Here is a 21807-nt window from a genome sequence, read left to right on the forward strand (position 1 = left end):
AGGCAGGGAACCGTCTTAGAATTAGCACAATGCATCACTACCCAAGTAGGATCCACAGTGCCTTTGCAACATGGGAGTAAAGTGTAGTTGGTGAGTAGCGTACTCATTATCTATTTCTAGCAACTTCAAAAGCAATGTTTAAAAATGTACAGCCCACTTCTAATGTCAAATTCATCATCATAAATGATATTTATTAAGCAATCTCATGAATGTGACTCTGTACTTCTCTCAGTGGTAAAATAAACGATACGGCTAAAGTGATGTTTCACAGTTTAAAGAGAAACATTTGGATAATAGTCTATATTCTAACAAATGCTACAATTCTAAATGAAAATGAGGCAACATCAGTCACTGTTTTCGAGTAATACAAGCTTTTAAGATTAAAAGCATGTTTCAATCAGTAAAAAATACATTAAAGGCACTGAAAAAGTAAGGACTGCTGGATTCATTAACGCCTTGCTCAGATACTAAACACCTATTTCAAAGCCAGAAAAAATAACTCCTTACAGTCATATGAAACTGCATTGTGCTGGATAGAGCCAATGACATCAGCATCTATTCCCACCATCTTTTTTAAGCCTATGGAGGATGGAATGTTATAACTACATTGCCCAGATCCTCTTGTAGTTGTGCTTCCAGATGTGAATTAGTTTCCAGCACTAGGATGCACTTATGTAAGATCTGAAAGGTAGCAAGTCGGTGATCATTCTGCTTTGGATATTTCTGTTGCAATGAGCATCACCGTAAATATGTGAAGGTTTTCTGATATAATATTACAATATCCAGTCTCCAGCTTTTATTAGTTACACTGAAAGATTTCTGATCCCTTGATTATAGCAATGGCATAACATTCATGAACTCAAAAGATTCTGATCTCGATTGGATGAGAAAAAAAGAACAGCTCTCCTGGTCTCCCAATAAGAGGCTTAGCCTACAGATCTCTAACCCTTCCAACAAGTAAATTTAGTTAACAACATTAAGAACAGTGGAAATCTATGGTATTCTGGCATGAAGCATCTCTCATACACACACACACACACACACACACACCTTGAAATAAACTGACAAATCTTAAACTAGACCTACCAAAAAGAAAAAAGAGAAGACACAAATGGCCAGTTAGAAATCAAAGAAGGGACGTTATTACAGAATTACAGAAATTAAACTACAGAAATGAAAAGGACTATACGAGAACATTATGAACACCTTTATCACAACAAATTAGAAAAACTGAACACACAAATTCCTAGAAACACAACTACCAAAAATGACTTCAAGAAGAAAGAGAAAAAGAGAAACTCTGAATAAACTCATAAGAAGAAATTAAATTAGGAATTTAAAATATTCTCATGGAGTCTAAGTCCAGAGGGTTTCACTGATAAATTTCATCAAATATTTAAAGAAAAAATACCAAAGCTTTACAAACTTATTCAGTAAACAAAGAAACACTTCCCAACTCATTCTATAAGGCCAACAGTTCTTCGCTATTAAAGCCACAAAACATCACAAGAAAGTTACAAATATCCAAAAGACACTTAAAATATTAGCAAGCTCAATCCTGCAACATATAAGAAGGATTTTACACTACAGCTATGAGAGATTTTTTTCCCAGGAATGGAAAGGTGGTTTAACATTCAAGACAAAAATAACAATAATGAACTATTACATATTATTAAATTAAGGACATAAACTACAAGATCATCTCAGACAGAGAAAAAACATTTGACAAAATCTAAAACTCATTCATAATAAACACTCTTAGCAAACTAGGAATAGAAAACTAATCAACTTGATAAAGGGTACCTACAAAAATCTCCCAGCAAATATCATACCTAATTGTGACGGACTGAATAATTTCCTGTAAGGTAAGGAAGTCCTTCTGCCACTTCCATTCAACATTGTACACGAGCTTGAAGCTCATGCAAATAAGCAAAAAGACATTAACATAGTAAAGGAAGAAATAAAATTACTTTAATCCACAGATAGCATGAATCCCAAATGTAGAAAATCCCAAAAAATCCACAATAAAACTAAGAAAAAAATACAAAAGAGCAGTACAATTGCAGGATGTAAGATCAATATGCAAAAATTAATTGTATTTCTGTGCTCTAGCAACAAACAAAATTTAAAAATAAAATTAGGAAAACAATTCCATTCACAATATTTAAAATAATAAAATACTGTATGTTAACTGGAATTTAAATAAAAATGTTGAAAAAAGTATCAAAAAAATAAAAGTAATAACATACTCGGGAATAAATTTAATAAGACAAGTTCAAGACTTGTATACCAGGAATTATAAAACAATGATTAAAATGGTTAAGAAAAAACACAGCGAATTATATACCAATTTCTGATTGCACGTGTAAAAATACCAGCAATAAATGCAGCAATATGCCAAAAGAATTCCACATTATGCTCAAGCAAGGTTTACTCTAGAAATACAAATATAATCCAATATCAGAAAACGTAAATGCATCATCCATTACATCAACAAATTAAACCATATGAGTATATCAACTGTGACTAAAAAAGCACTTGATAAAATACTAAGTTGTTCCCAAGAAACAGTAAAATGAATTATATGAATTTAATAAAGATTACTTTCCAAAAGTGGATACGCTTAAAAGTAAAAGACTGAAGCCCAGTCAACTAAATGAAACAGAGGAGAAAAGAACTATCACTGTTATCATGTAATACTGCCTTGTAAGAAGAGAATAAAATAAATCATTGAAAAAGAAGAAATACAAATACCATTGTATTTGTATCATTGTATCATTTGGTTACTATCAAGTATAAATGGATAGCTCAAACACTGTACTAAACAGGTACTAGATTTAATTAAGAAAAATTTAATAGGTGTCTACATATAATACAAATATCCAAATATCAAAAGTTTCTATCTACTCTTAGAAACAGTACTTAAAAATAAGGAATGGAAAAAGTATTTTATTTAAAACAGTAACAAAAAAATGGGGCACCTGGGTGGTTCCACCAGTTAAGCGTCTGACTTCGGCTCAGGTCATGATTTCACAGTTCGTGAGTTCAAGCCCCGCATCAGGCTCTGTACTAACAGCTCAGAGCCTGAAGCCTGCTTCAGATTCTGTGTCTCCCTCTCTCCCTGCCCCTCCCCTGCTCACATTCTCTCTCTCTCAAAAACAAATAAACTGTTAAAAAATAAAATAAAAAAACAAAATGGTACCAAAATTATAATATACATAGAAAAGAGTTAACCAGAAAAACCTTAAGCCTAAATGAAATAAACTATAAAATCTCACTGTAGGACAGAAAATAATCCAAACAAACAGAAAAATACCCCTTCTAGCTATGTGGGAAGATATACTATCTTAATAAGGACAGTGGTTCCAAAATTAACAAGTAAATACAATGTAATTCAGAAGAGAATCCCAAAAGAATTTTTCTAGAATTGGAAAAATATAAATCTTAAAGCATACATGGAAAATTAAATGCAAAAATTAAGTAAGAACTACATGAAATTTTAAAACAGTAGGAGCAAACTGCCTGCCAGATAGCAAAGCATTTTTAAAAGCGGGTTTCCCTAATACAGGTATGCTGTTTCTAAGGGGCACACGCACCACAACCTGTATAGCAGTGCTATCAACAACAGCCAAAGTATGGAAAGAGCACAAATGTCCATGATGGATGAATGGATAAAGAAGATGTGGTATGTACATGCACGCACGCACGCAATGGAGTATTCCTCGGCAATCAAAAAGAATGAAATCTTGCCATTTGCAACTATGTGGATGGAACTAGAGGGTATCATGCGAAGCGGAATTAGTCAGAGAAAGACAAATATCATATGACTGCACTCATGAGGAATTTAAGATACAAAACAGATGAGCATAAAAGAAAGTAAGCAAAAAAAAAATATATAACAGAGAAGGGGACAAAACATAAGAGACTCTTAAAGAGAAAAAACAGTTGCTGGATGGGTTGTGGGAGGAGGGTGGGCTACATGGGTAAGGGGCATTAAGGAATCTACTCCTGAAATCATTGTTGCACTAAATGCTAACTAACTTGGATGTGAATGAATGAATGTAGGTTTCCCTAGGAACACCTGGTTGGCTCAGTGAGAAGAGCATGCAATCCTTCATCTCAAGGTTGTGAGTTTGACCCCACATTGGGTGTAGAGACCACTTAAATAAATAAACTTTAAAAAGTAAAATAAAATAATAGGGACACCTGGGTGGCTCAGTTGGCTAAGCGTCCAAATCTGGCTCAGGTCATGATCTTGTGGTTCATGAGTTCGAGCCCCACGTCAGGCTCTGTGCTGACAGCTCTGAGCCTGGAGCCTGCTTCAGATTCTGTGTCTCCCTCTCTCTCTGCCCTCCCCCTACTCACACTCTGTCTCTCTCTCCCCCCTCCTTTCTGGCTCTCAAAAATAAATAAAAATTAAAAAAAGGGGGGGGGGATACCACTTTCTCTTTAAAAAAAAAATAATTAATTAATTAATTAAATAAAATAATAAAATAAGGTAGGTTTCCCTTTACCAGGAAGGAAAACATTTGAAAATGTTCATATCTGGCATCTGTACATACTAAATATTGAAAAAAACTTCTAGTCATAAATTACGGCCAATGGTTAATGTATATATAAAATATAAGATAACAGTAAAACTGTTTTCAATAAATGCATGATAAAATATTAAAAATGAAAATAACAATTATTGAGTACCATCTTGTAAGAGCTTTACATATACCATCTTCCTTTCATAATCCCTGTAAGATAGGACTATCTCCATTTTAAGTCCGAGAGACTTGGGGAGATGAGTTAACCAACTTGCATAATCAGTGGTAGAAAAAGGATTTAACAAGGAAAATTCTGTATGCTAATAGAGAATTCTACCTACATATACGTGTTAGACCATAACTTACTAGAATCTAATAATGAAATTATGTCAGTATATAAGTGAATAAATAATAAGTGGAAATAAGGAAAAGGTATCATAAATAAGATTTAAATTGTGCTTTTCTTTTTTTTAAAGGGTGATTCTGTGTTCATGATATGGTGCTAAACTCATCTTTATTAAAAAAAAAACTGAGATTATCAATAAAAAAAATCAAGATTTCCTAATGCAGAAGTTAAATTATAGGTGTTTTGTTTTAGCAAATATTTAAGGGGGGGGCAGATACAAAAGACAAAGGAGTAAGGCAATGATTTATCTTCCAATCCATTACACTTCTGAAAATGAAAAGAAGGCACTAATATTAATTATAACAGTATAAGTATAAACTAGGGCTGGCAAAGCCAGACAGTTGGTCACCCTAGCTAAGAAAAAGATGTTATCAAAAAATTCTTTGCTATGATGTTAACAGCTAACATGCTTTTGAGTACTTCCTGTGTTACCATGCATTCCATGATACAAGATTTTATCTTATTCACTATCCCTATATGGGTGCTTTGTGCACAGTACTATATACGTGTGTGCATGCGTGTGTGTGTATGTATACACACAAAATTGTTGAACGAATGAATAGATTTCCTTTAATTAAAAATGGATTCCTGTGTCTATACAATATAACTTAATCATTTAAACATCATTATGAACTAAGTTTGTGAATAAGCATTAGTTCATGCATACAAAGACTTAGAGGAACAAAAAGAATCAACAAACCTAACTTTATGTATTAAACGTGGGTGACAGAATACTGAAATTAAAGCACAGCAATAAATGAGTAATGATGGCACAATGCATACTTCTAACTTAGAGTCTAATAACAAAAACAAAATTTAAACCTATAAGGAAAGTTATTCATTTTAAAATACGGTCTTTTATCCTAGCCACAATACTCAACCAACATCAAAAGAAGATAAAACTGCTCTAATTTCTTACCTGCACAGCCAAAAGCCAAATGGTATCTAGAAGAGGGGCTGAATTTAACACAGCACACGTTAGCCTTCGCCTCAATGCTTGCCACTGAGTTGTCTAGGTTGGTAGACCATAGCTTCACTAAGAGTAAAGGACAAATAAAAATAAAAAGAATTAAACAATGCATTAGCAAATGCTTCTATAAACTAGAAAGTTAGCTTATTTCTACAGTTGCCTTTTCATACTATTCCAAAGCATTTTAGTTTATGAGGACCAATACTGTTTAAACTGCATGACTGCATAATAAAACAATATACTGAAACCGAGAGCATAGTTTGAAAGTCAGAAAACAACAGAAAATCAGTGTATGCTGAGAAGTAACATGATCCCATATCTAAGGCATAAAAGACAGGGGTAAAACAAGCAATATGGAGATACATGTGTATTTGTTTTAGTATTCTTTAAACAGTCTGTGTGGGTGGGGGGAGGGTACTTGGTTGGCTCACTGGGTAGAGCATGTGACTCCAGATGTCAGGGTTGTGAGTTCAAGCCCCACCTTGGGCATGGAGCCTACTTTAAAAAAAATGGTGTGTGCGTGTGTGTGTTTCTCAAAAGTGTCACAGGTTGGAAGAGGAGTCATATAGTCACCCACTCCTACACACACACACACACACACACACACACACACACACACACACAGAGTCATATATGTGGTACATATATCAGAATACAAATGCCATTTAAACTACCTAGAAGCAGTTCTTATTTTATCTTTCAAGTGAGAATTCCATGATTTATGGGCACCTGGGTGGCTCAATTGGTTAAGCGTCTCACTCTTGATTTTGGCTCAGGTCAAGATCTCATGGTCATGGGACTGAGCCCCAAGTTGGGCTCTGTGCTGAGTGTGGAGCCTACATGGGATTCTTCCTCTCCCTCTCTACCCCTCACTCACTCATGCTCCCTTTCAAATAAACATTAAAAAAAAAAAAGAATTTCATGATTTTTCAATTTTATATAGGAACTCAGTTACATAAGTATGTTTAAAGTAATGTTACTAAATTATTTAGCTAAACTTTAAATATTTGTTTCAATATTTGATATTCAGTCTATTCCAATGGTATATACCGAGATTTATCATGATTAAGGAATGGCAAGCTAATTAGAGCAAGTCAGATCTGAAAGCAGAAACAGAAAGGTGAGCTGTTGTCTTGTAAGGTACCAGAGCATCTATCATTATCATATCATATCATATTTTATTTATTTACAAAAGAGAGAGAAAGAAAGGGCACATATGCAGGTGAGCAGGGGAGGGGCAGAGGGAAAGTAAGAGAGGCTCCATGCCCAGTGCAAAGCCTGAAAGGGGGCTTGATCATGACCATGAGGATCATGACCTGAGCCAAAATCAAGAGCCAGACGCGCAACTGACTGAGCCACCCAGGTGCCCTCATCATATTGTTTTTAAACAAAAATGTCTTCATAGACAATAGAATATACACAAAGAAAATAGATTTTCAAAATATTGGTTACAATACTGGTTGCACATCACAACTAATAATAAACATTAATGATAACAACAAAAATCTTCCTATCCATCTTTTCAGTGGGCACCAATGTCCCATCCTGAACAATACCCAGTTAGGGTCCAGGTATTGCAGTGTTTTAAATTTTTTTAGGTTTATTTATTTATTTATTTTGAGAGAGGGAGGGAGGGAGGGAAACCCAAGCAGGCTCCAAACTGTCAGTGCAGAGCCCAACACAGGGCTCGAACCCACAAACCATAAGATCATGACCTGAGCCAACACTAAGAGTTAATCACTTAACCGACTGAGCCACCCACACACCCCATTAGGTATTGTTTTTCTTTTTTATAAGCTCGTTGGGTGACTCCAGAGTACATTTAGGGATGAAAACTAGTATTAGGATAGAGTAAAATTTTAGAATCTTTTTTAAATATTTTATTTCATTTTTGAGAGAGAGAGGGAGCATGAGCAGGGGAGAGGGACAGAGGGAAGGAGAGAGGGAGGGGGGAAAAAAGGAGGGAGAGGGAGGGGGAGGGCGAGGGAGGGGGGAGAGAGAGAGAGAGAGAGAGAGAGAGAGAGAGAGAGAGAGAGACAAAGACACTCTCAAGCAGACTCCACACTTAGCAAGGAGCCAGATGCGGGGCTTGAACCCACCACCCTGGGATCACGACCTGAGCCAAAATCAAGAGTTAGATGCTAACTGACTAGCCACTCAGATGCCTCTAATATCCATTCAGGAATGCTAATATGATAATAGGAGTAAAAAAAAAAAAAATAAGGTAAAAAATGGTACTTCCTAAGAATAGAGATTTTCTCTGTGTGAATAATTTACTTCTTATGAGTGGAATTCCATAGAGCATTTCTTAATATGTGGACTCTCAGAATAAAAATTAACCATTAAAAAAGTTATTTACACCCTAATGAATTTATTAGCCCTCTAAGAGAAAAATAAGACACACAATATTGAAATAAAAGAGTAAGAGTTTTAAACAGTAATACTTTATTTCTTTCATGTTATTTTCTAATAGGAATCATGTGCTATTTCAATTAATATATAACTGTCCAGGCAATTAAGATACACAATTCTGAGATAAAATGGCTAGCTGAATGTAAAAGTCTACAAGTCAAATATAGCATTTATAGGTTAGAATATCCAGTGGTAGAACTGTACCTTAACAACGTAGCACGCGGAAGTTAATCTACAACAAATATTCATGGAGCACCTACTGTTCCCATAATCCCACTTATACTAATCACTAAACCCTTTATAAATGAAGGTTACAGATCAGTGTTTTATCAGAATTAAATATAAGTAAGTATAATGAGCTAGAACAAAATGACATTTAAATTAGAAAGTCTCTTTTTATTTTATGGTAATTTTCTGAATGACGTAATCATTAACATTTTAAAAGTAAGTCACAATGACAACAGCCAAACTATGGAGAGAGCCCAAATACCCATCAACTGAAAAACGGATAAAGAAAATGTGGTATATATGAAATGGAATATTACTCAGCCATCAAAAAGAATGAAATCTTGCCATTTGCAATGACTTGGATGGAGCTAGAATGTATTATGTTAAGTGAAATAAGTCACTCGGAGAAAGACAAATACAATATGATTGCATTTATAGGCGGAATTTAAGAAACAAAACAACATATGAAGGGCAAGGGAAGAAAAGCAGGAAACAAACCACAAGAGGCTCTTAATGATGACACTTGACAGAGGGAGGTGAATGGGAGATGGGCTAGATGGATGATGGGTATTAATTAAGGAGGGCACTTGTGATGCGCACTTCGTGTTGTATGTAAGTGATGAATCACCTAATTCCTGAGACCAATATTGCACTGTTATATTAACCAATTAAAATTTAAATCAATAAGTCACAATGGTAAACATCATAATTACAATTTTCAATATGAAAGATATTAGAATCCAATATAACTAAGCTATAACAATAACTAAGGCTTAAAATAAAGATATAGTGAATATTTATAGCTTAGAAAAGGAAAATAAAAAATGATACATTTTATTTTATTACTGATTATTAAACAATACAGGTATTATGAGTTAAACCGTGTTCCCCAAAAAGATATGTTGTATTCATAACCCCGGGTACCTCTGAATGTCACTTAATTTGTAAATAAGGTCTTTGCAGATGTAATCAAGTTAAAATGAGGTTATATTGGATTCGGATGGACCCTAAATCCAATGAATGATACCTTCATAAGAAGAAGGAGACTTGGATAGACAGGTACAAAGTACAAAAGGCCATGTATCAAGGAAGGCAAAAACTGGATGCAGCCACAAGTCAAGAAATGGAAATGGAAGGACTGCTATCAGCCACCAGAAGCTAGGAAGACAGCGAGGAAGGAGTCTTCCCCAGAGCCTTCAGAGGGAGCATGGCCTTGCCAACACCTTCATTTCTGGGCTTCTAGCCTCCAGTAAGGTGAGAGAATAAATCTCTGTTGTACAAGTCAGCCATTTTGTGATATGCAGTATTAGGAGTTCTAGAAAACTACTAGAACAGATAAGATGAAACAGTATTAAAATTAACCCAGTATTCCTAAAATGGCATCATAGATTAAAAAGTAAAATAGTAGAAAGTGTAGAAGAAATCAACAAAAGGTTTGGAAGAAAACGTCTAAAACAAATGTAAATGAGATGGTCCTCAAAATAAAGAGACAGCATGTAAATCAATAATAATAAGCCTCCTGTGGGGCACCTGGGTGGTCAGTTGGTTGAACGGCTGACTTCAGCTCAGGTCATGATCTCATGGCTCGTGAGTTCAAGCCCCACGTCAGGCTCTGTGCTGACAGCTCAGAGCCTGGAGCCTGCTTCAGATTCTGTGTTTCCCTCTCTCTCTGCCCCTCCCCGCTCACATTCTGTCTCTCCCTGTCTCTCAAAAATAAATAAACATTAAAAAAATAATAATAAAATAATAAGCCTCCTGTTACTTTCTCCTTAAGAGAATGATAGTAAAAATTTCATTTAACATCAAAACTTAAAACTTCATCATTTAGTGTGAAAACTTTGTAAGAAAAAGTAAAAGTGAATTTAAAAGAAAATTCCATCCTCAAGGTGAAGAACTAATTAAAGAAATTAAAACAAACACACTTCACTTATGTATATATAGTCTTCTTTGAACTTCCTTAAAACATCAAAATAGTGACTGCCAGAACAACCGTGTTGCAACGTAGGAGGCTAAAAATAAAAACAAACTTGTTCTGAATACTACCTAGATGGCTTTAGGAAGTGAACTAGTTACTTAAACCTATATATTTTATTACAAGTTTGATTAAAGTTAAGAAGTAAAGTTTTTTCTAAGTATCATCTGAATCTTAAATCCCATTAAAAAATACTCAATTTTTAAAAATCCAACTACCCTAGAAGATCAGTATAGTTTATCATCTATTAATTTTTAAAATAAGAGTTAAACAGTCTCCAAGTACTTTTGTTCAAAATTATTTTTCCAAAACTAGAATACATTGAATATCTATAATAACGTCAACACCAATTCCAATATGCAGGATTTATGTTTCAGAGCTACTTTGCATGTCTTTTTGCACCAAAACTTCTAAAAAGGAATTCGTGAAGAAGAGGAGGAGGAGGAGGAGGAGGAGAAGGAGAAAACAGGCACCGGTGGGTGTTTGACACAGTAAAAAAAAAAAAAAAAAAAAAGCCTGTCTTCGGTGCAACTATGAATACATTTGATATCCCCCTACTCTTGAACCACTTCTGAGCCACTGCCTACATACTACAGAAAACACAACGAGCAAAAAGGGATGGTGCTGTTTCACCAAACACTACAGAAAACCTGAGGGACATATGCACTATATTATAAATCTATTTAAAAATATGAAAGACTAGACACAAAGATGTGTACTTTGCCAATACTGATTTACCCTCAAGTTTTTCTTTTCAACTTGATCAAATAGAGAAAACAGGCTTTGTTATATTAGTTACCTATTGTTGTTGTACAGCCAACTGCCCCAGTACTCAGCAACTTAAAACAGCAAAATTTGCTGTTACACAGTTTCTGATTGTCAGGAATCTCTGAGCAGCTCAGCTGGGTAGTTTTTGCTCAGAGTCTCCAGGATAAGAGGTCTCCATGCAGCTGAACTCGAGGATCTGCTTTCAAGCTCAGTCCCTCAACATGGCTCTTGGCATGTGATTCAGTTCCCCATAATATGGGCTTGTGACAATACTGCTAGCATCTCCTCATGGACCCAAATGAAGATAAAGGCTAAATGTTTTATATGAACTAATTTCAGAAGTGACATACCACTGGGTGGCTCAGCCAGTTGAGTGTCTGACTCTTGATTTTGGCTCAGGTCATGATCTTACGGCTCACGGGCTGAAGCCCCAAGTCGGGCTCTGCGCTCACAGCAGGCTCACGCAGCCTGCTGGGGATTCTCTCTCCCTCTCTGCCCCTCCCCTGCTCTTTTGCACTGTCCCGCGCATAGTCTCCTTCACCCCTCAAAAATAAATAAAGTAACTTAAAAAAAAAAAAAGTGACATACCTTCACTTCTGTGGTACTTTACCAATCACACAGAATGGAATAATGGGGAGGAAGGGAATTACACAAGCACGGGGGTGCCAGGACAGAAGGTCACTGGGCCATTTGGGATGCTAACATAAGCCTTTGAACTTCGTTTAGATAAAGGAGATAATTCCACTTAGTAAAGTTATAACTTTTAGAAAAGGTAACTACCTAAAGTTATAAGACAGATAATACTATTTATGATAATACTATTTACTATGTTGCAGTTATATTTTTTAGTCCTTTGATAAAAAAAAAGTATTTCATTTAGTATGAGTTAACTGAAATTATTTTTTTAATTTGTCAAGATTTCAAATTCATCACTTTCACATTAACGTATGCAGCTATGAAAATCTGGAATAAATAAGAACCTGTAAATAGTGCTATTACTCTTCAAATTCATATTTGGGGATAAAAAAAACTTTAAAGAATGTGTTAATTCTAATTCAGTAAGATAACTCATTGCAAATGATTCTTAGTTTATGTATTTAAAAAGAAAAAAATATTTCTCCTAAATATCTTAAAATTAGTTCATAACGTTCTTTTCTGATTAACTTGCTACACAGCAAAACTGCATCTATAAGCCTACTACATTCATGTTTAACGTTAACTTGTTTAACATACAAGTATGTGCACATGTATTTGAAAGTAAACTACCTTAAAAATACACAGCATTAAATAAGTAACCGCATGAATACAAAAAACATCATTTATAAGGACTCAATATTTATGGTTTGAAAAAATAATATCCATTAACAAATGGATATTACTAAATACAATATATAAAATGTTAAAAAGTATAAAAGATTTAAAATGCTAATAATAAATAAATGTGTTAAATACATTAAAGGAATTTAAAGTATTCTTACTATAATCACAAAGGCAGTATCTTACAAGCAATAAAAAAATCACCAAAGAGTGATAAATACATTTACACAACACTAAATATTTTGAGATGGGCGTAATGCATTTAGGACTTTTAGTACCAACCAAGGCAGAGTAAGCCCACTGTAGCCAATTTCTCTCACTGTGAGTTTATTCAGAGGACAATATCAAAAACTAAAAGGAAATGTCTGAGGAATCTGAAAAGTAAGGAAAAACAGTCATTATGGAAAGGAAATTCAAAATTTAAAAGAAGTAACCAAAACAGGAGTGAGAGTACCATTTCTTTTCTCCCATGCAAGCCAAAGACAGAACTCAATCAGCAAAAACTGAGGAAAATCCCTGTGTTTCTGACCATAAGATTGGTAAAAGGCATTTCTGCAAGTCACAGGGTTAAGAGTAATCTTTATTTTTTCTTTTGTTTTATTCTTGTTCTCTCTCAACTTTTCCCCATGGTGGGCTTCCATCACAGAGCTACAGCAGTATGGCAGGCTAATATTCCGACACAAACTCCATCTCTGTGGTCATAAAAAAGAGTAACTCATCTGTAGAGAAACCCCAACTTTCTTGGTAAAGCCTCAGTAAAAAAGGGAGACAAAGAGTGTGGGAGGAACCTGGAAAGGAAAGCACTGGAGAAGATCCCACATTCTGTGTATGAACAGGCCTAAGTCTTATATGTGCAAGATGGACACAAAGCCTTGTGCAATGAACTACAACTGAAAAGACAACTCAATTTCCAGATTAACCCCTGAATGGCGTATGCATGAAACAAACCAACGCAGCACAGCAGAGGTTTGAAAACCACCCTGGCAATTTAACTATCACTCATACAGAAAGCAAGATGGAATCTAAACTGCCGATCACCTACCTAAACAAAACGAAACAAAAAATATTCTCCAGATAATCGGAACAGAACCCAGAGTCTTACAAAATATAATATTCAAAATGCCCAAGATACAACCCATCAACTACTCGGTACAAATCCAGGAAAATGTGAAAACTTTTCAAATGAACATACCATCAACAAAAACCAATTGTAAAATCGAGATGTTGGAATTAGACAACAGATTTTAAAGCAACTACTGTAACTGTGCTCCATGGGGGTAAAAGGTAAATACATTTAAAATTAATAGAGACAGAAATACTGAGTATAAATACAGGAACTATAAAATAAGAATCAAATGAAAATTTTAGGAAAAAAACAGTAACTTGCATAAGTCACTGAACTCAATCAGTATCAAACTGAAGATAAAAGGATAAGAGTCCAAAAGAACACAGAAACTACTTAATGTAAAGAAAAGATATTGATATCAAAAGAACAGAGTCAAGGGGACCTGTAAGACAAAATGAGAAGGTCTAACATATAATTGGAATCTCAGAGGAAAGGAAAAAGAGATTACTGCTTTGATGAATACCTAACAAAATAGATTCAGAAGAATAAAAAGGGATTCAGGGATAAAAAGCAACATTATATACTGAGAAAAGGGTCAATTCACCAAGATAACAATTATAAATGCTTAAGACCCTAACAATACCACTTCAAAAAAATCAAAACAAACAAAAAACAGAGGCAAAACAATAGTCTTCCATAACCAAAAGTAGAAATAAAATCATATTTCAGGGCGCCTGGGTGGCTCAGTCGGTTAAGCGGCCGACTTCGGCTCAGGTCATGATCTCACACTCTGTGAGTTCGAACCCCGCATCGGGCTCTGTGCTGACAGCTCAGAGCCTGGAGCCTGTTTCAGATTCTGTGTCTCCCTCTCTCTCTGACCCTACCCCGTTCATGCTCTGTCTCTGTCTCAAAAATAAATAAACGTTAAAAAAAAATTTAAAAAAAAAAGGAAATAAAATCATATTTCAACATTCTTTTTTTTAAATATTTTTATTTATTTTTAATGTTTATTTATTTTTGACAGAGAGAGGGAAAGACAGAGAATGAGTGGCTGAGGGGCAGATAGAGAGGGAGACATGGAACTAGAAGCAGCTTCCAGGCTCTGAGCTGTCAGCACAGAGCCGGACACAGGGGCTTGAACCTATGAACTGTGAGATCACGACCTGGGCTGACATGGAACGCTTACCAACTGAGCCACCCAGGAATCCCTAAATATTTGTATTTATTTTTAAGAGAGAATGCAAGCAGGGGTGGGGAGAGAGAGAAGGGGTCAGAGGACCCAAAGTAGGCTCTGCGCTCACAGCAGCGAGACCGATGTGGGGCCCGAATCCACAAACTTTGAGATCATGACCCGAGCTGAAGTCACACACTCAACCAACTGAGCCACCCGGGGGGCCCCCCAGATTTCAACATTCCTAATAATCAATAGAACAAGGAGACAAAACACACACACACACAGAGCAAAAATACAGAAAACCAAAAAAAAAAAAAGAAAAGAAAAAAAAACTATCAAGTTTGATCTAAATGACACTCACAGAACACTCCAATGGAAACTACAGAATCTTTTCAATGCACCTGGAGATTTACCAAGGCAGATCATATTCTAGACCATAAAAGAAATCATAACAAATCTAAAAGAATTAAAGTTAGGGGCGTCTGGGTGGCTCACAGTCGGTTAAGCGTCTGACTTCAGCTCAAGTCATGATCTCACAGTTTGTGGGTTCGAGCCCTGCATCGGGCTCTGTGCTGACAGCTCAGAGCCTGGAGCCTGCTTCAGATTCTGTGTCTCCCTCTCTCTTTCTGCCCCTCCCCAGCTTGCACTCTGTCTCTTTCTCTCTCAAAAACACTAAATAAAACATTTTTAAAAAAAAGAAAAAAAGAAAAGAAAGTTATATAAAATATGTTCTCTTACTAGAATTAAGCTATAAATCAAAAACCGAAAGATTTCTGAAAACTGTAAGCAAAGTTGGGAATGTCAAAACACATTTAAAAATAATTCTTAGCTAAACACGAGAACACAAAAGAAATCAGATGTACTTTTAAAAGTGAATGAACAAGTAGATACATTATATGAAAATTTGAGGGATCAGCTGAAGTGGTGCTTAAAGGGAAATATATACCAGAAAATATTTATATTAGAAAAAATACAAGGCTCAAATCAGTGACATAAATCTCAACCTTGACAAAACAGTACAAAAGGAAATCCCACTCGAAGCAAGTTTTAAAAGGTAATGAAGAAAAGTTAATGAACAAACATCAAAATGAAACTAAAACAAAAGAAAAAATCAATAAAATCAAAAGTTAGATATTTGAAAAAGATTATTAAAATTGATACACTTAATGCCACACTGACCTAAATACATAAATAATAGATCAGAAAGAGAAAACAAAATACCAGTTCCAGAAAAATATAAACTACCAAAGCTCATTCAAGAAGAAACAGATGAACTGAATAGTCCTACATCCAGTAAAGAATTAAATTCTTATGTCACAGGGATAAAAGCTATACCACAGGGGACATAGTCAATGGGACTGTAATAGCATTGTACAAGTGACAGTAGCTACCTTTGTGGTGAGCACAACGTAACATAAAGACGTTGAACCACCATGTTGTACAGCTGAAACTAATGGAACATGGTGTGTCAACTACACCTCAATTAGAAAAAAATAAATTCTTAGTTAAAACCTTCAAACAAAGAATACTGCAGGCCCAGAAAGCCTCAACGACAAATTATATGGAAGATTTATGAACCAAACAACAGTAATTCTAAATAATCACTTCCATCTCTACCTCCCACAAAACAAGAGAAATCATTTTACGAGGCCACCATTATCCTGACACAAAAGCCACAACAAAATTTATAAGAATAGAAAACTAAAGGCCAATACCTCCTCATGAATATAGATGCAAAAATATTTTTAAAAAATTAATTCAGCAACTCAAACATAGCAATACAGAAAGGAGATAATACATCATGGCCAAAATGAGGTTTGTCCTGGGAATATAACTCTACTTCAAGATATGAAAATAGATCATTATAGCTCAGGACATTAAGAAAAAAAAGAAGAAAAACAATATAATCACCTCAAGAGATACAGAAAAATCATGATAAAATTCAACATCCGTTCATGATAAATATTCCTGGCAAACAGGGAAGAGAATTTCCTTAACCTGAAAAAACATGTTCAATAAAAGCCTAACCCTAAAAATATCCTATTAATGTTGAAAGACTATAGGCATTCCCCACAAGATCAGGACAAGGCAAGTATGTTTGCTGTCACCACGGTATACACCATCATTCTGCAAATTCTTGCAAGTACAACAAAACAAGAGAAAGTAGGAAGAAAACAAAAAGAAAAGAAAAAAAGAAATGGACACACTTTGGAAACAAAAAAGGATTAGTGGCTCTCGTGGGGCAACCAGATCAGGTGGAAGTCAGTGGCACGGGCAGTGAGAGAGTTCACCCAAGACAGAATAAAAATGACAGAGGTGTCTTAAATACACTGCAAGGAAGCAGCAGGCAGGACAGCAAAGGAGAGGCTATCTACCAGAAGGCAGTGGTGGGGGGTTGTAGTTATGGGGGCAGTGAGGAGGTATTAGAACACATAGCATTTTCCTTTTTTGGTAACTGTGCCTGATTGTAAGTAGTCCATTGGTCAATTAGAGCTTATGGCTATTTTGAGGTGGGTTGCCTAATAAGCCTGTTTGCATTCAGCCCAGCAGTCACTGTGGGACCTTTTACATGATACAAGTTTTCCACTGCTCAAGTCTGTTGCCTAAAAGTGGCCTCTACAACTCTGCTGACATGACTGGCCCTCCAGTTTGGAATCTCCAAACATAATCTCTTAAAAATAAAGAGAGACTTTTGGCAAGTTTGTTGAAACAAAATTTATATACATATAAATATATATATATAAATATATATATATATATATATAAAATATATTAACGTTTATTTATTTTTGGGACAGAGAGAGACAGAGCATGAACGGGGGAGGGGCAGAGAGAGAGGGAGACACAGAATCGGAAGCAGGCTCCAGACTCTGAGCCATCAGCCCAGAACCTGACGCAGGGCTCGAACTCACAGACCGCGAGATCGTGACCTGAGCTGAAGTCGGACACCTAACCGACTGAGCCACCCAGGCGCCCCCAAAATTTATATTTAAATATCAATTGTTTTTCTACAAACTAGTAAACAATGAATGAATACTAATGTGTTTTAAACAACATTTTCAATAGCACCAAAACCAAACTATTTAGTTGTAATAATGTGCAGGGTTTGTATGCAGAAAACTATAAAACTGTTAAAAAAAAATTTAAAGCCTAAATTGGAAAGATAAACCATGTTCATGGAATGAAGTCTCAATATATTAAGATATCAATTTTTCCAAAAATGATCTACAGATTCAATACTATCCTAATCAAAATCTCAACAGGATTTTCCATTGGTACTGGCAAACCTGATTCTAAAACACATATGCAAGAGCAGAAAAAGTAAAGAGCTAAAACCATTTTTTAAAAAAATGGAAGAGGGGCGCCTGGGTGGCGCAGTCGGTTAAGCGTCCGACTTCAGCCAGGTCACGATCTTGCGGTCCGCGAGTTCAAGCCCCGCGTCAGGCTCTGGGCTGATGGCTCAGAGCCTGGAGCCTGTTTCCGATTCTGTGTCTCCCTCTCTCTCTGCCCCTCCCTCGTTCATGCTCTGTCTCTCTCTGTCCCAAAAATAAAAAATAAAAAAAACGTTGAAAAAAAAAAAAAAATGGAAGACTACTTGACTTCAAGAGTTTCTATAAAGCTATAAATCAAGACAATGTGTTACAGGGAAAAAAAAAAGAAACAGATCAATATAGAATCTAAAAAATAGACACCCCTCTATCAGAAATGGACAGAACCAGCAGTAGGAAATCAGTAAGGACATAGCTGAATTCAAAACACCATCATTCAAATGAATATAAACGGTATCTACAGGCTATCTAATTAGAATATACATTCTTCTCAAAGTTACATGAGACGTTCAGCAAGACAGACCAAAATGTGGGTTCTGAACATATCTTAACAAATTTAAAAGAGAAATTAAATAATGTATCTCTTAGACCACAATGGAATTAAACTAGAAATCAGTAACAGAGAGATAGCTAGAAAATTCCATAACGCCTAGAGATTAAACAACACACTTTTTTTTTTTAATGTTTATTTATTTTTGAGAGAGCAAGCAAGCAGGGGAGGGGCAGAGAGAGAGGGGCACAGAGGATCTGAAGCGGGCTCAGCACACACAGCAGCAAGCCCGACACAGGGCTGGAACTCATGAATCGTGAGATCATGACCTGAGCTGAAGTCAGAAGCCTGACCGAGCCACCCAGGCACCCCTAAACAATACATTTCTAAATAACACATAAGTCAAGTAAGAAATCTCAAAAAAAATTCTCAAATATTTTGAAATAAGTGAAAATTAAAATATAACTTATCAAAACTTGTGAGATCCAGCACTGCAATAGGGGCATTTATAATAACATTAAATGCATATATTAGCAAAGAGAAAAGATCTACAATCAATAATCCAAGCTTCCATCTTAGGAAACTAGAAAAAGAAGTGCAAATTAAAACCAAAGAAAGCAGAAGAAAAGAAATAATAAAATAAAATTCACCCTAAAATTCATACGGGATCTTCGTTGACCCTAAAAAGCTAAAACAATCTTGAAACAGAAGAAGACAGATGGAGGACTCACACTTCCTCATTTCAAACGAAGCTACAGTCATCAAAACAGTATGGTAGAAAAAACAGACCAACCAACAGAAAAGACTCTAGAAATAAACCCCTGAAGATATGATCAAATGATTTTTGACCTTTTGAAAGGTGTCAAGACCTTTCAATGAGGGAAGGAAAATCTTTTCAACAAGTGGTACTAGGAAAAATGGATTTCCGCATGTAAATGAATGAAGTCAGACGCTTACTTTTCACCATACACAAAAGTCACCTCAAAATGGATCAAAGACATGTCAGAACAAAAATTATAAAACTCTCAGAAGAAAACAAAGGGCAAGATCTTCATTACATTTGGCAATGGCTCGTTGGATATGACATCAAAGGCATGGGCAACATAAAGAAAATTAGACAATTTGGACTTCATCAACATGAAAAACTTCTGTGCATCAAAGCACACTATGAACAAGTCACATATCTTATAAGGGATTAATATCCAGACTATCCAGGGGTGCCTGAGTGGTTCGGTTGGTTAACCTCACCTCAGGTCATGATCTCACGGTTCGTGAACTTGAGCCCCCATGTTAGGCACTGTGCTGGCGATGCAGAGCCTGCTTAGGATTCTCTCTCACCCTCTCTCTGCCCCTCCCCACACCATGCCCATAGGCATTCTCTCTCTGTCTCTGCCTCTCTCTCTCCCTCTCTCTCTCAAAATAACCAAACAGTTTTAGAATATATATCCAGACTATCCAGAGAACACCTACGATTCGACAGCAGCAAAAAAATAGTAATAATTTAAAAATTAGCATAGGTCTTGAATAAACATTTCTCCAAAGAAGATATACAGATGGCCAATAAGCACATGAAAAGACACTCAACATCACTATGATTAGGGCAATGCAAAGCAAAACCACAATAAGATACCCCTTCACACCATTAAAATCATTACCAGGAAGGAAGGAAATAACAGGTGTTGGTGAGGATATGGAGAAACTGAAACAGTTAGGCACTGCTGGTGGAAATGTAAAATGGTGCGGCCACTATGGGAAACAGAATGATGTTTCCTCAAAAAATTAAACATGTAAGTACCATATCTAGAAAGTCCAGTTCTGAGTATATACCCAGAAGAACTAAAAACAGGACATAAAAAGATAGTTTGTCACTCACGTTCATAGCAGCATTATTCATAATAGCCCAAAAGGTAGAAGTAACCCAAATGTATGTCTATAGATGATGAATGGATAAACAAAATGTGATACATTCATAGAATACATTATAATTCAGCCTTGTAAAATAAATTCTGCCATTTGCAACTACGTGGATGGAACTAGAGGCTATTATGCTAATCGAAATTAGTCAGAGAAAGACAAGTATCATAGGACGTCACTCATATGAAGAATTTAAGATACAAAACAGAAGAACATAAGATACGAAACAGAAGGGAAGCAAAAATAATATAAAAACAAGGAGGGGGACAAAACATAAGAGGCTCTTAAATACAGGGAACAAACTAAGGGTTGCTGGAGGGGTTGCAGGAGGGGGGTTGGGCTAAATGGGTAAGGGGCATTAAGGAGGACACTTGTTGCGATGAGCACTGGGTGTTATACATAGGGCATGAATCACTGGAATCTATTCCTGAAATCACTGTTGCACTATATGCTAACTAACTTGGATGTAAATTAAAAAAATAATTAATTAATCCATTAATTTAATTTAAAAAAATTCTGATACATGCTACAACATATATGAACCTTAAAGACTTTATGCTAAGTGAAATAAGCCAGTCACAAACAAATACTGCATGATTCCACTCATATGAGGTAGTTACGAGTAGTCAAATCGATAGAGACACAAAGCAGAAAGGTGACTGCCAGGGGCTAGGTAAAGGGGAAATGGGAAGCTATGTTTCATGGGTAGAAAGTGTCAGTTTTGACGATATGAAAAAAGTTCTATGGACTAACGGCAGTGAAGACTGCAACATCATGAATGTACTTAATGCCACTAAACAGTACTTAAAAACAGTTAAAATGCTTCATTTCATGTTACGTATATGTTAAAACAATTTAACATGAATAAATAGCTTTAAAAATCCTTGCCTACTTAAATTGTTTCCATTGGCTTCTATTTTCCAGAGAAAGACTCTGACCAGTCAAGACCTTTGAATAAATATTACTCTTCAGTACTAAAATACAAGTATTCAACTCAATAAAGGCTATCCTCAGTATACTATTAAAAAGTACATTTAGGGGTGCCTGGGTGGCTCAGTCGCTTGAGTGTCCAACATCGGCTCAGGTCATGATCTCGCGGTTCATGAGTTTGAGTCCCGTGTCGGGCTCTGTGCTGATGGCTCGAAGCCTGGAGCCTTCTTCAGATTGTGTGTCCCTCCTCCACTCATGCTTGCTGTCTCTGTCTCTGTCTCTGTCTCTGTCTCTCTCTT

At 35.8% G+C, this 21807-nt stretch overlaps 1 protein-coding gene across 4 annotated transcripts in view; it reads right to left on the reverse strand.

Annotated features, from left to right (window-relative positions):
• COP1 (COP1 E3 ubiquitin ligase) overlaps positions 1–21807 on the reverse strand; it is a 259112-nt gene that overhangs the window by 90587 nt on the left and 146718 nt on the right. For all 4 annotated transcript variants that reach the window (XR_007148125.1, XM_047840424.1, XM_047840423.1 and 1 more), the window contains exon 15: positions 5858–5974. Coding sequence is in view for 3 of the 4 variants with exons in the window: in XM_047840424.1 (XP_047696380.1) it covers positions 5858–5974 (117 nt within the window). In the remaining variant the exon portion in view is untranslated. The remainder of the gene's footprint in view (positions 1–5857; positions 5975–21807) is intronic.

Source organism: Prionailurus viverrinus, chromosome F1, assembly GCF_022837055.1.
Source record: "Prionailurus viverrinus isolate Anna chromosome F1, UM_Priviv_1.0, whole genome shotgun sequence".
NCBI classification, from domain to species: Eukaryota; Metazoa; Chordata; class Mammalia; order Carnivora; family Felidae; genus Prionailurus; species Prionailurus viverrinus.